This window comes from Poecilia mexicana, unplaced genomic scaffold, assembly GCF_051168715.1.
Source record: "Poecilia mexicana isolate PSO_F unplaced genomic scaffold, ASM5116871v1 scaffold_21, whole genome shotgun sequence".
Taxonomy (NCBI): Eukaryota; Metazoa; Chordata; class Actinopteri; order Cyprinodontiformes; family Poeciliidae; genus Poecilia; species Poecilia mexicana.
Genome location: NW_028263390.1, coordinates 22,332,590 through 22,348,720, shown reverse-complemented (window position 1 = coordinate 22,348,720; position 16,131 = coordinate 22,332,590). Strand labels below are relative to the sequence as shown.

At 39.4% G+C, this 16,131-nt stretch overlaps 3 protein-coding genes across 4 annotated transcripts; all 3 read right to left on the bottom strand.

Moving 5' to 3' along the window:
• Positions 1-877: 877 nt before the first annotated feature.
• LOC106929582 (cytochrome P450 2K1-like) lies at positions 878-4,420 on the bottom strand. Its single transcript, XM_015006619.2, has 9 exons — positions 4,098-4,420; positions 3,862-4,024; positions 3,613-3,762; positions 3,376-3,536; positions 2,976-3,155; positions 2,504-2,645; positions 2,189-2,373; positions 1,378-1,519; positions 878-1,291 (listed from the first exon to the last, which is right to left on the bottom strand). The coding sequence occupies exons 1-9, from the start codon at positions 4,407-4,409 to the stop codon at positions 1,104-1,106; spliced, it is 1,623 nt and encodes a 540-aa protein (XP_014862105.2). The 5' UTR covers positions 4,410-4,420; the 3' UTR covers positions 878-1,103.
• A 1,131-nt stretch (positions 4,421-5,551) lies between these two features.
• On the bottom strand, positions 5,552-9,495 carry LOC106929581 (cytochrome P450 2K1-like). Its single transcript, XM_088002019.1, has 9 exons — positions 9,220-9,495; positions 8,985-9,147; positions 8,760-8,909; positions 8,522-8,682; positions 6,954-7,133; positions 6,685-6,826; positions 6,378-6,562; positions 5,977-6,118; positions 5,552-5,900 (listed from the first exon to the last, which is right to left on the bottom strand). The coding sequence occupies exons 1-9, from the start codon at positions 9,424-9,426 to the stop codon at positions 5,713-5,715; spliced, it is 1,518 nt and encodes a 505-aa protein (XP_087858145.1). The 5' UTR covers positions 9,427-9,495; the 3' UTR covers positions 5,552-5,712.
• A 994-nt stretch (positions 9,496-10,489) lies between these two features.
• On the bottom strand, positions 10,490-15,330 carry LOC106929583 (cytochrome P450 2K1-like). 2 transcript variants are annotated; one of them, XM_015006620.2, is made up of 9 exons: positions 15,054-15,330; positions 14,437-14,599; positions 14,206-14,355; positions 13,361-13,521; positions 13,105-13,284; positions 12,687-12,828; positions 12,392-12,576; positions 11,637-11,778; positions 10,490-11,561 (listed from the first exon to the last, which is right to left on the bottom strand). In XM_015006620.2, exons 1-9 carry the CDS (start codon positions 15,252-15,254, stop codon positions 11,374-11,376), a joined length of 1,512 nt encoding a protein of 503 aa, XP_014862106.2. In that variant the 5' UTR covers positions 15,255-15,330; the 3' UTR covers positions 10,490-11,373. The 2 variants fall into 2 exon arrangements, with proteins under 2 accessions (XP_014862106.2, XP_087858140.1); XM_088002014.1 differs by having other exon boundaries at positions 14,206-14,599.
• Positions 15,331-16,131: the final 801 nt, after the last annotated feature.

Sequence of the window (16,131 nt, the reverse complement as noted above, 5' to 3'; positions counted from 1 at the left end):
TTTTGCTCAGCTGCCACCCAGTGGACAGATGCAGCATTTTCTATTATTTCTGTTAACAGTATGTAGTTGAAACACTTAGAAAGAAGCAAGGTTTTGTGAATAGATTACGTTCAGATACTTATCTTTAAGTTTGTAATCTTTTAGTTTCTTTTTTTTATTTTCATGCATGAAAGATGGATTATTTCAGTCCATAAAAATTAAATAGAGCTAATTTTTTGCTCTATTTGATAACATGCATTTCTGTAAGATCCACATGTTCAACCAAACTCAAGCAGATATTTTGTATAAGAGCATTATTATTACATTTCATTCTTTGTTTTGTACATACAACAGTTGTAACGATGATGTAATTTAATATGATGCATCAACAAACTGAATAATCAGATCTATAAAACAAAAACAACATTTACAACTTCTGTTTGAGTTACCAAATTATTAAGTTTGGAAAAGCATTATTTAGTAACATGATGTATTATTTCTTAAATATATATTATTGGATTTTTTTTTTAGTCCAAGCAAACTTTCATATTCATGATTATAATCAATGTAAAACGTTTAATGGTTAAAAATGTTATGTTTACTGAGGAGGTTAAAAAATTAATATCTAATGTCACTAAATTAATTTGCATAGGATTGGATGTGTATCTATTTTATAAGTAAAAATATGAGATTTTGCTCCATAATGACATTAAAGCATCACACATTCACTGCAGATTTGCAGGCTGGACATTAATTAAATGTTCGATTTAACCGAGTCACAAATGTTTTCTGTAAGACAGAAATTTGGTTCCTGCCAGGAACAGTGCAGTTAAATTATTAAAAATAGAAATAAAAATAAATATGAACAAAAACAAGAAAAGGCTTCACTGAAAATAAATGTTTTTTATTCTGTTTTATTTTGTTTTGAATCTATTTTTGACACAATTATAAGAAAAAGATAAAAAGTCATTGCTAAACAATCTGCTTGTTACAGAGTTCAGAATTCAAGCACAAATAATTCAGTGGTGTCTCTAATCTACCTACGTGACTCAGTGATACTTTTATTGCCTTAATTTTTTATAGCAGCAAAGCAGATTATTTTTATACAGAACATGCTGTCCTTCTCACATACGTGGAATAGCGCACAGCTGATGAGGCGGAGGGGAGAAAGAGAAGTTAGTTTGAGGAGTCAGCTCCAGGTCTTCCTCTGAAACGCCGGGCGCAGGAGAAAAACGAAAGTGCTTCAGCAGGCTGGTGAAAAACATGAAGAGCTCCATCCGGGCCAGACTTTCTCCCAGACAAACCCTGCGACCTGAAGCAGAAATGAAACTAATTCTCAATTCGCTGGTCATTATAATAAAATGTTCCCTCTAATATGGAAAGGCTCAATTTACAAACCTGCAGAAAACGGCATGAAGGCATCTTTCATCACAAACTTCCCATCTTTGTCAAGAAAGTGGGAAGGGTGGAAGGTGTGCGGTTTCTCCCACTCACTTTCATCATAAAGGACAGACATCAGGAAAGGGTAGACCGTAGTTCCCTGTTAAACAAACTGAGCTTGAGATTTTCATGGTGTCAGCAAAAATATCTATGAATTTGTGAAACCCTAAAAACAAAGAAGCCACATGGTCTGGAAAACCTTATAAGAAACTTTTCTTCTCTTAGGATTTCCTGAAACATTGTCTCATATAATGAAGAATTATCCAATTTCTTACAAGTTTCCCTTATTTCTTTAAAGACCTATTATGCTTCCTGGAACAGATTAGGATTCGTCCATGAAGTATGCAAAACATGTTCATCAACTCTTTTGCACAAATCATTCATAGATAACATTTCACTCTGCTCAGTTCTGAGTTTATTTCATAATGAGCTGTTTTAGGGCTCTGTCACTTTAAATCCAAACAAGCTGCTGCTGGCCACGCCCCCCAGATGCGCAGTTATACAACTGTACATCTTTGGAAGAAAAACATTAGTGGAGCCTCCTGCACAGCCAACAAGCACTCATCAAGTGGTTTCTGGATGGCAAATCAACAATAATACATTTATCTTTTCCAGTAGCCATTGTACAACAGGTATGTTGAAGCTAATACATGTAGACCAACTTTCCAATTATGCACCATTCTGTGGTGGTCTATCATCTAAAATCTGTGAAAATGTGTTTGGTGTTTTAACTGAACTGTGTTTCTAATGCATTTCTTTTTGCTCTGACCTTTTTAATGAAATGTCCCTGAATTGTAATGTCTCTAGTAGTTCTGTGAGGAAGCGACATGGGTAAAATATTTGCCATCCTCTGTGTTTCATGGATCACAGCGTTGGTGTAGGGAAGGTTTCTCCTGTCTGCCGCCTGAACCTGACGATCTCCTACGACTTCCCTCAGCTCTTCTTCAACCTTGTCTTACAGGTAAAACAGGAACCACAAAAAAGAATGTTAGAATTATTTTTTGTCATTATCTTTTTCTTACATGATTGGATTATATTCTTATTGGAAATTTGCTATTACTATAAGTTGAGAATAAGTCCTTACCTTGTATTTGTGGATACTTGGCCATGAACAGCAGACCCCACGTCAGCGTTGTGGACGTTGTCTCAGAACCGGCGACGATGAGATTCATGACAGTCATAGAAAGGTTGTTATCATGAAAATGGTTGTTGGTCATCCCGGCTTCCTACGCATGGACAGAGCTGTTATTTAAACAAACTGTTAAGAAGTCTAATTATTATTAACATTCTCATGCTTTAGTTTGTATGTTTTTATAGAACTGTAGTGGCCAAGAAGACATTCTGGTCAAATAATTTCCACACTTTAAGAATTGAACTAACTTTTCACAGTAAATGATTATACTTGTTTTTATTTAGTCACCTTCATACTAAATAAAAGTAGGAAGTGGTAGTGCAGTTTTTACTGATTGTGTAATAAGACCTTCAAGTTAGAATATAATGCAGGCAGAGTTGAGTTGATAAAGTTATTTTACGTTAGTAGAATGAAAAATTCTAACCTCTAGTTTTTGCTTGTGAACCAGAAAAGCGTCCACTAATCCTCTGCACGTCTCTGGGTTGAGAGTCTGTTTCAAATGACTGAAGAGGGCAGAGTTTCGTTTCCTGTTAGCAGACGCCACATTGTAAGACTCCCTTCTGTTGGCAATCCACTTGAAAAGTGATGGAAACAGATTGTATGCCTGTATAAAGTAAAACACGCATAGCACAAAAAGAAATAAGTTTTTCGTCCATTATAAAAACAAGATTGAAACAACAATAGCAGTAGTAGTAATAATAATAATAATAATATACTCTGAAATATTATAACAGTCAAGACTATAAGAGAAAATTCAGTGAAGTTATTGTCAGACAACTTGTATATTTTTTCTATTGGGTAATTGAATGGTGATTTATACCTACCTGAACTGAAGAGGAGCCTAAAAGCTGATTAATTTTATGTACTCGAGAGATCATACATTCAAACTCTGGATCATCATATTCAAATCTGCTCCCATAAATCATGGAGCAGATGATGTTAGAGACAGCGTAGGTTATTGGTTGGGTTGTATCAAAAGGTTTTCCTGGGTCAAGAGAAAATAATTTATCTGTCGGTACAAATGAAGCTTCTCTTAACTTCATTTGGGACACAAATTGTACCTTTATAGTTTTTGATCACTTCCATCAGCTGCTGACATTCCTCAGTGATTTTGTCCTCACACACTTTTCTGCCCATGCCAAAGTCCCTCAGGTTGCTCAAAGAAAATCGTCGCATTTCTCTCCATGTGTCACCGTTGCTCCATAACACTCCTAGGATTTAGATCAAATAATAACTAAGAAGTTTGGAGGTTTGTCACAAACTAAGGCATTTGATCAAATCTCATGCTGTGTTCTGTTTTCCTTTCCTACCGTGTCCTTGGTTAATTTCTTCCATAATCGGTGGTGCATCTCTGTCTCCAAACACGTCGTCGTGGTTAACCAGCGCCTCCTTCACCGTCCTGTATCCTGCCAGGACCACCACTTTTTTAGGACCCAGATGAACAGTGAAAACTGAACCATATTTCTTGTAGAACTTGTAAAAGGAAAAAAACACATTTGTTTAAAAAAGAAAAATGTAGTTTAAAAAATAACTGCAAGAATCTCACCTCCATGAATGTTTTGTAGGGTTTCTTCAAGTCAATCTGCAGCATATTCCCAAGGAAGGGAAGTGGTGTGGGTCCTGGTGGCTCGTTCTTGTGCCATTGGGAGCTGAATATTGATGAGGCATTGAAATAAACCAGCAGAAGGATTACAAGACCCACAAACAGAGAGAGAGAAATGGAGTCCTGGAGCAAAGTATCCAACATTCCCATGATACTAAAGCAAACCGTGTAGAGGATCAAACTGCTTTCACTGAAGAGAGCAACACTGGGGAGATGAAACGAGTCAGCAGCTAAAGTAGCAGCTTTTTCAAGCATGAAACATCAGGACTTTGGTCTTCAGTAATGTTTACACTGAGAATCAGGTCTCTCTTTCTGTCTCTTTTTGTTTCTTTCTCTCTCTCCCTCTTTGCCTCTCTTTCTCTCTCTCTTTGTTTCTCTCTTTCTCTCTCTCTTTGTTTCTCTCCCTCTCTCTCTCTCTCTCTCCCTTTGTCTCTCTCTGTCTCTCTTCCTCTCTCTCTCTGTTTCTCTCTTTGTCTCTCTCTCTTTTTCTCTCCCCCCCTTTCTCTCTTTCCTGATGTTTCTATCATTGAGCGTTGCCACATCACTCCCTGCTGTTTTCTGCTGCTTATGAACAACCAAAATGCCATTTTGTCTGTTTGTATCTGAAAGTTTCACAGGATTTCAGCTCAGTCGTTCTCCAACTCAGTGGGAGGTGATTCCCTCTTTGACCCAGTGGTCTCTAGTTCATATTCCACTCACATTCCTGTTCACTATTCCAGCCACTTGTTGCACATATTCCTTTCCTGCTGTAAGATGCTGAATTGTTTCAGGAGCATCTCTGCACAGTCTGACCCTGGTGTGGTAGATCTGGGCTTCTATCGCTCTGCTGCTGCCTTGATCCATGTTTCTGTGCTGTCCTTCAGTCTGGCCCTCTCTAACCTTTTGGTTTAATCATCAACCACTTCAGTTATCTGTCTATCATCTATGGAGTCTCAGTTCCTCCCACTGTGAATCCACTCTGTCTGAAAATCAAAACTCACCAGACCAGGCAACGTTTGTGTGAATTGTAGCCTCAGTTTCATGATGCATAGTATTCTGCATATTTTGGTTTTATCAAGTGCTACTATTTTCTTTCTGTCTGACATCAACAAGGCATTGTCCTCCACTGGAAGTGGGCGTTTTCTCCTTTTGGCTGTGAATCAGAGGGTTTGTTGTGTTGAAATTTCCTATTGGCAGTTTTAAAAATACCAAGACCAGCATCAGCAATAATGAGACATTAAAAATCACATTAATAACTTTTCTTCCACATTCTGATGCTCTTTTTAAACAAGCAACCTGTTTTCTCTTTGTTCAAATCCCAAATGAACCGTTTACAGTAAATTAGTTGGTGTCTGTTGAACCATTTGTTGTGACATATACTGGTCATTTAGCCAAAAAAGGAGGCAATTTCAAAAAAACATGCTTAAATTCATATTTATCACCAAAAATATGATTGGTGGTGTTTGACACACTTTTATCACGGTCAGGTGGTTACACATAGAAGTAAAATGTTTATTTCATGTAGTTTCTAGATAATCTTTGTATCACAGCCTCCACACATTGAACATGTTTATTTTGGTCACATGCGGGAAGCAGCACAGAGTTCATGGGGTAAAGGTGAGAGCGTGAGGCCCGTCTGCGGCGTCAGGTCCAGTTCATCCTCTGAAACTCCAGGTGGAGGAGAGAAACGGAAGTGCTGCAGGAGGGTGGAGAAGAAAATAAAGAGCTCCATCCTGGCCAGACTCTCTCCAAGACAAACCCTGCGACCTGAGAGGGACAAACATAATAGTATGTTATTTTATCAATATATTTTATATGAACAGGCTTTAATCTGCCTACAAACCTGCAGAAAATGGGATGAAGGCATCTCGTTTGACAAACTTTCCATCTCTGTCCAGGAAGTGTGGAGGGTAAAAGGAGTGAGGTTTTTCCCACTCGCTCTCATCACAGAGGACAGACATCAGTAGAGGATAAACTGTGGTTCCCTGGAGAAATCACAGCAGATTACAGGGTGAAACAAACATTATTAACTAGGACAGTATTTATACTGTAAAGGACTGCTTAGAGTGTAAACCTTGCTAACATTTTAAGAGTGTTCCTCTGTCATTATTACATACACAACCAACAGCAGTGAAATGGCTCCACAAAATAAATTATGTTCCTTAATAGCTGGTAATGTTCTTGGGTTTGAAAGCAGAAAGCAGTAACTGACCAGCTGAAAGGACGTATTTCACCCAGTCCTACCTTCCTGATGAAATGACCCTGGAATGTGACGTCCCGAGTGGTTTTGTGTGGAAGCGACGTTGGGATGATGTTTGCCATCCTCTGGGTTTCGTGGATAACGGCGTCAGTGTAAGGAAGGTTTTTCCTGTCTGCCACCTGAACCTGACGGTCTCCTATGACTCGTCTCAGCTCCTCCTGAACTTTGTCTTGTTGAGAAAGAAAACAGAACAAATGGTTACATTCTGAGGAAATCCCAGTGTGGTTCCAGTGGTGATTTGCTGTTGAAGCAGCTTGTTTGTGTGTTCGGGTGGAGAGTGGAGACCTTTACCCTGTATCTGAGGGAACTTGGCCATGAACAGGAGACCCCACCTGAGCGTAGTGGAGGTGGTCTCAGTACCAGCAGCAAACAGGTTGAAGACGGTTGTGAAAAGGTTGTCATCATGGAACTGACTGTTGATAACTCCAGCGTCCTGCACACAAACATATGCCCAAATCAATATCGCATGACGAGAAATGATGAACCAAAGTTAATGCTGGTATATTTTTCATATTCTTTAAACAATTTCCTAACCACAGGTAGTTTCTCCATCTCCTAACCTCCAGTTTCTGCTTCTGAACCAGAAAGGCGTCCACTAATCCTCTGCACATCTGTGGATTGAGGGTTTCTTTCAAATGGCTGAACAGGGCAGAGTTTTGTTTCTGATTGGCAGCATTCATCTCCAGAATGATCCTTCTGTTGGCAATCATTTTGAAAAGTGTTGGGAAGAGATTGTAGGCCTGTGATATGGAGAAGAATGTTTTCCTAAGAACAAATAAATGTTCTGCAGAGTTAAACTGGTTTAAAATATTGAAGTGAAAATAGGCCAGTCACGATAACAAATTTTGCTGAGCGATTAATTGTCTAAAAAAATTATTGCGATAAACGATAATATTGTTTCAAGACCAGTTGACACTGATTTAATGGAAATGACTAATAATGCATGTGATTTCCTGCCATAGATAGATACACTTTATTTTCAAAAGAACACATAACACTGGAACTGATAAACTAAATTAACAAAACAACCAAAAATAAAATGGACTCTCAGTCTCCATTAACAAAAAACGTACTTGAATAAAAACTAAACAACATAAAACCAAAGTGGAAATAAATACTGCATTCAACCAAAAGAGTGCAGATTATGAAGTCTGTATACTGCATTGGCCTTCAGTAATCAGTAGATTTAAATAGGGAAGATGGACACATCAGACTACCTAATGCAATAATTCACACTACACGATTTTTTGTCCCTATTTTCCCATTATGATAACCTTAGATCGTTGGCCGATCCAAGATTGTCGCTGGTGATTTCGTTACCAATCATCCTGCAGTGTGTGGAGTGTTACGGTGGATCTTCGTGGCCGCTCCGATCTAAATCAGGGTTTTCCCCGACTGGGAGTTTAACACAGCCTGTTGAATGTGACAGGTAGCCAACCAGAAAGCTCGGATTCTCCTCCGCGCTTTCTGAGGAGAAATTACGGAGAGGAATCCCAAACAGCTGACACGGCGCAACCCGAAGTCCATTGGAGATGATATGTGGAAACAACATTAATATTTATTCAACATTTCGAGACAGAATATAGAAATGACAAGGAGAGGAGTTAGAGCCAAATTGCTACCGCAGTTGATAAACCCGGTAAGTTTTCAGCTGTTCTTCATTAACGTGACATAAATAGGTTACAATGATTTTCATTCAGTCAGGACTTTATGCTGACTCTAGCCACAGGTAGATTCTAGTAAAGCATTGATTAATGCCTGGTTTTAAAATTAGCTAACTGGACTTGTAGCCATTATTTTGTGCCCATGTGGCTGGACACCACAAGGCATGACGAACCCGATCGAACCGTTATAGCCAGGATTTCTGTTGGCTAATGTGTCTCTCAGGTTTTGAAAATGGGCCGACAACTCGTGTAGTGTGCGCTGGACATTCCACTAAGGAAATGAGGAAGGGAGGGTCAGTGGAGAGCACCGGAGTTGAGCCTTTTTTCATCAGTGTTATCAAGAGAAAGAAAAAAAGGCAGGAGGAAACGATAAAGCCGATGATTAAAATGAGGTCGATAGGTTTAATTTATTGTGCGATTAATTGATTTATCGTTTATCGCTACAGGCCTAAGTGAAAACTTACTTGAATTGAGGGAGAGCCGAAAATGATTGCACCTTTAGTTATTCTGTTTACCATAGACGTAAACTCTGGATCATCATATTCAAATCTGCTGCCATAAACCATGGAGCAGATGATGTTAGAGACGGCATAGCAGATGGACTGGGTTGTATCAAAAGCCTTTCCTGGAATCCAGGGAAAGAAATTAGAAGATATTTTGATGCATCATCTCCTGATATCATTAATGAGATAATTTTTTTACCTTTTTGTTTTTTAAACACTTCAGTGAGGTGTTGAGATTCTTCAATGATTTTATCCTCACAGGCCTTCTTCCCCATCCCAAAGTCTCGTAGGTTGGTCAAAGAGAAGCGCCGCATTTCTTTCCACGTATCTCCATTGTTCCAGATTACGCCTTAGGCAAAGAATATGATTATTACTGAAAAAAAAGGTGCTAAGTATTGAAAAACCTACTCATTTCTGGCATTACCGTGTCCTTGACTGAGTTCCTGAAAAATCAGCATTGGATCTCTGTCTCCAAACACGTCATCGTGGTTAACCAGCGCCTCCTTCACCGTCCTGTATCCTGCCAGGACCACCACTTTTTTAGGCCCCAGATGAACAGTGAAAACTGAACCATATTTCTTGTAGAACTTGTAAAAGGAAAAAAACGCATTTGTTTAAAAAAAAAAGTGTAGTTTAAAAAATAACTGCAAGAATCTCACCTCCATGAATGTTTTGTAGGGTTTCTTCAAGTCAATCTGCAGCATATTCCCAAGGAAGGGAAGTGGTGTGGGTCCTGGTGGCTCGTTCTTGTGCCATTGGGAGCTGAATATTGATGAGGCAGTGAAATAAACCAGCAGAAGGATTACAAGACCCACAAACAGAGAGAGAGAAATGGAGTCCTGGAGCAAAGTATCCAACATTCCCATGATACTAAAGCAAAACGTGTAGAGGATCAAACTGCTTTCACTGAAGAGAGCAAACTGTTGTGTTGAAATGAGTCAGCAGAGAGGTTTTATAACAGAACAAGGTTTACGTAACACTCAAACATCAGGACTTCAGTCTGTGGCACCATCTACATGCAGGATCAAGTCTCTCTCTCTTCTGATGTTTCCATCATCTTCCACAGCCTCCTCACAATGACTGTCTTCTGCTGCTTGTCAGTGACCACAATGTCTGGTTGATTGTCCATTTTGTTTGTTTGTAACAGGAAGTCCCACAGCCACCTGGTTAAGGCGTTCCATGTTTTCCTTTCCTCCTAGTACTGTCAGATTGTGCTGGACGTTACCTGCAGCGTCTTTTGCAGTCTGAACCTGAGATCTGATCTGCTAGATCATGGTTTCTCCAGACCTGCTCCATGACCAGTGCTTCGGTCCTGCCCTTTAGTTTGGCCCCTTCTTGATAAACAGGAAGTAGAGGCTGCAAACTAGAACATCTCCAGATCTCAGAAAAATGGAGATAATCCTTGATATTTTTCGCATTTCGTGCCTCTGGCATGGCACAGACCTCCAGTGGATGGAATCATAGACATCTGAACTTTTTTGACAAATGTGTTTCCATTTCCCCTTAACTCTTTAGGAAAACCCAAAAGCCTCAAACAAGCATGAAAACATTTTTGTGAAGCTTAAAATGTTATTTTATATTTTGCCAATAGCATCAACTGTTTCTATTGTGATACTTCAAAATGTGCAACATGGTTACTGCCTGAGACATTCACTGAGCGCTTCATCCGTCATTTCATCTTCCTGATGCTCTTGGAAGTTGGATATTTCATCTTTATTATTCCAGTTTGTGCAAAGCACCAGTGCAACCGTCAGAGACTATAGCATGATGCTTCCTCCTTCTCTCAGACTTCTTGGGTTTGAAGACATTTACTCCCAAAAGCTTTCCAAGAAATAAAAAGGATTGTGTTCCAGTAGATTACTATATATGCATTGACATAATCAGCAGTGGGGCAAAGGTATTTAGGATAAAGTTAAGGAGAGAGTTGAGTTGACTTAATGATCATTTTATTGCTTCTTGTAGACAACATAATTACTTTATGGTTAGGAATAAATGTCTTGCACCTCTTGTATTTTATATGTAAGTCAACCTTTATCTAGATAAGATAAAGACATGTAATAAAGTAATATGTAAGAATATTGTATGCTATTGGGATTTTATATGATTGACAAACATAAGGTTGAGGACAATTATGAAGGGGAAAATTGAAATATACATAGTGTGACGTACATTTGTATTCAGCTTCTTTTAATCATTTAACCTTTAATGAAATCAGTCCAACTCCCTTCAGAGGTCATCTAGTTAGTGATTACATCTGATTTAGGTTTTATACCAGAACATGGAGCTTTCTGATGTTTCCTCCCAAATATGCAAATCAAACCTTTCCCTGTCAGAGTTGCAGCTCCAGTTGCAGCAAAAGTTACTTCTGCAACATATTAACTCAGAATATAAAAGCCTGCCACACACACAACCCAGCCATCATTTTGATTCTTCTTTGTAATTATGATCTTTTTGTTGGTTTATCACATTCTGGGATAAGCTTAGCTTAGCCACATGTCATGAAACATTTAACTAAAATCCTTTTTTATGACTTATTTAGAGTCATAAAAAACTCTACTACAGCTCAAATACAATATGAGCTGTAGTTTTTTTTTTTTTTTAAACTGCATCATCATCTCTCGTTAAACATGACTCATGAGCTGGGCTCCGACGGCTTTTTATTTCATTTTTATTTCAATGAATAAAAATCAATGATTTTTATTCATTGATTAATAAGCATGAACAGTGTCTGTTTCACAAATATAGTTTTTGAGATTGTTCTCTAGACATAAAGGTTCATAAAATAAGGCTTTGCATGAACAGTTGATTCTCCTTCACATCTGAGAAACTGCACACAGTTGATGAGGTACAGGGCTGAGAGTGATGCCTCCGCGTGGCGTCAGGTCCAGGTCGTCTTCTCTGACTCCCGGTGCCGGAGTGAAGCGGAAGTGCTGCAGCAGGGTGGTGAAGAAGATGAACAGCTCCATCCTGGCTAAACTCTCTCCGAGGCAGATCCTGCGACCTGAAGGAGAGTTTAAGAGGAAAACTTAAGATGTTTCCTGTCTAAAAGCAGAGAGATTTCTGGACCAACACACACCGGCAGAAAACGGCAGGAAGGCGTCACGCTTTACAAATTTGCCATCTTTGTCCAGAAAGTGAGCAGGATGAAAGCTGTGGGGTTTCTCCCACTCACTGGGATCATGCAGGACGGAAGCCAGGACGGGATAGACTGTGGTTCCCTGCAGCAGACAAAATATGGAAACAGAGCAGACGTTAAACCTGCTAAGAGTGACAAACTGCATTACACTTCTCAGTCAAGATAATCCAGTCTTTTGGAAATAGTTCAAGCTAATTCCAGGCTCTTGAATCTATGGCTGACAGAGGAAATGTTGCTGAAACAAAATATTTTTGATTTAATCAAAATTAGCAAAGCATGTACAGAGAAAACAGACATAATAGCTCCCAAAAGTACATTTTCAAATGCTGGTTTCTGTGCATTCCTCTTTTTATCCACCAGAGGTCCTCAGTCCTCCCCTGTCTGTCCAGCTTCAGCACCAACTCACTGGTTGCAAATCATCTTCCCTCAAATAAACCGGATCTCAAACTGCTCTCTGCAGGTTTTCACACATTTTTCCAGACCGTAGAGCAGCAGCAGCTGGTCTGATCCTCTGCAGTTACAATCCTGAACATTTTGGATCAATCACTTCTCCAACGCATCAAAAATATCTTCTTTTCTTTGACCTGTAAAACCATATAATTTGAGACCTCACTGCAGAATTACTGTACAATGTGACATTATATGAGCTTTTTCTGGTTTGATATAAATTCAGATTCATTTTTTTCCAGCCTGACCTTCTTGATAAAGTAACCGTGGAACGTGATGTCTCTGCTGGTTCTGTGAGGCAGCGAGGTGGGAACGATGTTGGCCAGTCTTTGTGTCTCGTGGATCACGGCGTCGGTGAACGGCAGACTCTTCCTGTCTGAAACCTGAACCTGCCGATCTCCTATCACCCTCCTCAGCTCCTCCTGGACCCGGTCTGGGAGACGGGAGACATCAAGATAACTTCTTCACAGCAGCATCGGTATTTCAGTATAAGCCTTTTAAAACATTTTCTTATTGTTCTTGTGATGGTGGTAAAGTTTCTACCTTGTATCTTTGGATATTTGGCCATGAGGAGAAGCCCCCATCTCAGAGTGGTGGATGTTGTTTCAGTCCCGGCGTTGAATAAGTTTGTGACCGTCATTAACAGGTTCTCATTGTGGAAGTGGCTGTTTTTATTACCAGATGCCTGCAAATGAACAAACAATTATGATTCTGTACATTCCTGTCATCAGCTTTAACGGCCACAGGTGAAATAAAAAAAATGCTTTACAAAAAAAACAGACATAGAAGATAGAATATAAAATGGAGTACATGTATTTTGTTTGGAATTTAGCTTTTTTGCATTTTGGACGTTGGAAAGCAATGTGTCTATCTCATCAATAACAGTAACAATAAACTGTAATGTGAGCAGATTCAAGCAGAGCTGATGAACTCTAAAATAATTTCATCTGAAAGAGCAAACCTCCAGGTTCTGCTTGCGAACCAGAAAGGCGTCCACGAAGCCTCTGCACATGTCCGGGTTCAGCGTCTCCTTTAACCGCCTGAAGAGGGCGAAGTTCTGTTTCTGATTGGCTGCAGCCATTTCTATGAACTCCTTCCTCTTTGTGACCCATTTAAAGAGGCGTGGAAACATGTTGTACAGCTTTCAAAGAAGAAGTTCTCATATAAGTTAATGATTTCTCCACCCTGCAGCATGTTGCTGTCTTTGCATTAAATACCTGAATGGACAGAGAAGCGGTGAGCAGGACGTTCCTGTTGGTTCGATCCACCATTGTTGTGAACTCTGGGTCACTGTATTCGAATCTGCTGCCATAAACCATGGAGCAGATGATGTTGGAGACGGCGTAGTTAGTTGGCTGCATTGTGTCAAAAGGTTTTCCTGAGGGAAAGTAGAACAGCGGCGTAAAAAATCTAAAAGATTTATTCTGTTTTTGCTTTTTTGTTAAACTTAAATATTTCTTCTCATCATGAATGAATCGTTCCTCAATAGTTGAGGGTTCAGATCTTCTGTACGAAGCCAAGCGTAGAACAATAGGCTGGTTTTTAAAAGGTTATTCAACCTTCATCTCTCTGTGGTTCTTTTGGTAAATATTGAGTAAAAAGAACCAAAAAGATTTATTGACTTCAACCAGACAGTGTGACTTCACATTTCACACTAAAACTTTTCTATATTTTCCTGAAAAGTTTTGTAAGAAGCAAAGTTTTTCTCCAACTGCAGCATCAGTAGTTAATTACTCCACTGCTCTGGGGTGAGATGGTACAATTAAAGGCGGTTTGTTTAGCCTACAAGGGGACTAAAAGTATTTTAATGTTGCACAGGTTGTGCTGAGGTTGTGATGAGACAGAACAGATCACTGTTTTTTTTTCATCATAGCTGAAACTTGAAAACAGAACAATACAACTTTTTAAAAATTCATAGATGCAGGACATGACAGCTGATTGGACAGTCGTTGCACACAGAGATGGGCTCGTCTTTGCAACTTTATGACAATATTAATCTGAAAGGAACTAATGTTTTTCATGAGACTGGACTGAATTGTCTTGTAAAATTGATTAATTTTACCTTTGAAATTCTTAAAAACCTCAATGAGATGCTGACACTCCTCAATGATTTTGTCTTCACACGCCTTCTTGCCCATCCCAAAGTCTCTGAGGTTTGCCAAAGCAAAGCGTCGCATTTCTCTCCAAGAGTCACCGTTCGACCACAAAACCCCTAAAATAAAATCAGTTGTAGAACTTGACAGATGATTTAGACAGATGTAAGCACAGATCACTAAAGGCTTCATCTCCTCACCATGCCCTTTGTTGAAGTCACGTAAAATCTGAAATGAATCCCGGTCTCCAAACTCCTCGTCGTGCTGAACCAGAGCCTCCTTCACCGTCTGGTATCCGGTCAGAACCACCACTTTTTGGGGCCCAAGATACACAGTGAAGACTGATCCATACTTCTTAGAAAACTGAACACAGAAAGAAACTGATCAAGTTTCTGTGACAAATGGGAAGTTCAGTTCTAGGTCACAACGGAGCCTCCTCTGCAGAAGATAGGAAACATCTTCGAGATATTTGATCAACAATTAAGCTAAAAACAACAACAACCAAAACCAATAAGTGCCACCTGGACTTTGATCGGAAGATGGTAAAGAATATATGTATTTAGCACAAAGTTTTTCCCAGTAAATAATCAGCTAATGAGGCTAAAGCATTAAATCAATGCTAGATGTCACTAACAACACTAAACATACCAAGTAATGGTATGTTTCCTCCACAGACTTTATGTTCCGACAACAATAAAACTTTCACTTGTTTTGGCTGTAAATCTTTAGGATTTTCACGACTCCATCAAGCTTCAGTCCATTACATTAGGAGGATTAATTGAATTTACATGAACTGAGCCGTTATTGGCCCGCTTACCTCCTGGAACGTGTGGTACGGTCTGCTCAGGTCAATCTGCAGAAGGTTTCCAATCAGAGGAAGTGGTCTCGGTCCCGGCGGCTCCTTCCCAGGTTTTCCAGAACTAAAGCTGGAGGAAATGAAATAGACCAGCAGCAGGACAGCCAGAGCCACCAACCAAGAGGTGGAGGAGAGCTGGAGGAAAACATCTAAAACCCCCATGACTCTGAAAAGGTCCAGAGCTCCAGATCAGGTCCTGGCAGTCGGAGTGAGCGCTGGAAAGGAAAACAACTGAGAATCGGATTAGTTTGGCTGGACAAATGGAGGAGAAGTTCACACAATGCAGATAGTTAATGATTTCTTTAACAGCTGGCACTTTGATCTGTGTCAAAGTTGAGTCCTGATTTTTCAGTCTGCATGAACCAGCAGCAGACCTGCTGCACTAATAAACACAGTTTATGAAAATGGTAATTTTCTATATTCAATGCAGGATTCTAGTTAAAACAAATCATGCTACTAACTTTGTTTAAAAAATCATTTTTTCAAATCATCCACTGATGTGACTGAAACTGCAGTGATTAATAGTTTATACTGTTTTATTCAAAATAACAGCCTGTTTCCTGAGAATTGACCTTTGTTGTTTAAAGTGGGGAGAGTTTTGTTGTGGGAACAGAAATATCATAAATCACAGACTTTGAAAGACAGAACTGTGTGAGAAAGTTCAATCTTCATCTCCAGCTGGAGCGTCTGGATATCTGAACCATGCAGCAGCTGCTGCAGATGTTGCTCACCAGTTTTACAGCTTATTCAAACGAAGGGACTCTCAATCGGTGACCTGAAGATAAGCAAGGACAAAGTTAAAAATTCACTGATCCAGGCATGTGTTAAATAGACAAGACTTACATGAATCATTACATCCATTTCAACTAATTGATACATTCATGCTGTTTTTTTTTTACTTCATGCTGTGAACAGAATGAGTTTATGACTGGAAGTGTTGGTTCTGGAAACACAGTTTCTCCAAGTCATCTAAAGATCCATCAGAGGATCATGATGTTCTTCTTCATGGTTTTCTGTATCGCACCTTGTTTCTCATCAC

What these genes read in the sequence shown, in the direction of transcription:
- LOC106929582 (XM_015006619.2), bottom strand. Translation starts at nt 4,409, where the DNA reads ATGCTTGAAAAAGCTGCTACTTTAGCTGCTGACTCGTTTCATCTCCCC. An exon ending in TTCACAAGCAAAAACTAGAG is followed by an intron (nt 2,646 to 2,975) that starts GTTAGAATTTTT and finishes GTCCATGCGTAG; the next exon opens with GAAGCCGGGATGACCAACAA. An exon ending in CTTCATGCCGTTTTCTGCAG is followed by an intron (nt 1,292 to 1,377) that starts GTTTGTAAATTG and finishes TTTCTGCTTCAG; the next exon opens with GTCGCAGGGTTTGTCTGGGA.
- LOC106929581 (XM_088002019.1), bottom strand. Translation starts at nt 9,426, where the DNA reads ATGGGAATGTTGGATACTTTGCTCCAGGACTCCATTTCTCTCTCTCTG. An exon ending in GGAACTCAGTCAAGGACACG is followed by an intron (nt 8,910 to 8,984) that starts GTAATGCCAGAA and finishes TCTTTGCCTAAG; the next exon opens with GCGTAATCTGGAACAATGGA. An exon ending in TTCAGAAGCAGAAACTGGAG is followed by an intron (nt 6,827 to 6,953) that starts GTTAGGAGATGG and finishes GTTTGTGTGCAG; the next exon opens with GACGCTGGAGTTATCAACAG.
- LOC106929583 (XM_088002014.1), bottom strand. Translation starts at nt 15,254, where the DNA reads ATGGGGGTTTTAGATGTTTTCCTCCAGCTCTCCTCCACCTCTTGGTTG. An exon ending in GGTTTTTAAGAATTTCAAAG is followed by an intron (nt 13,522 to 14,205) that starts GTAAAATTAATC and finishes ACTTTCCCTCAG; the next exon opens with GAAAACCTTTTGACACAATG. An exon ending in CCGCTTCTCTGTCCATTCAG is followed by an intron (nt 13,285 to 13,360) that starts GTATTTAATGCA and finishes CTTCTTTGAAAG; the next exon opens with CTGTACAACATGTTTCCACG.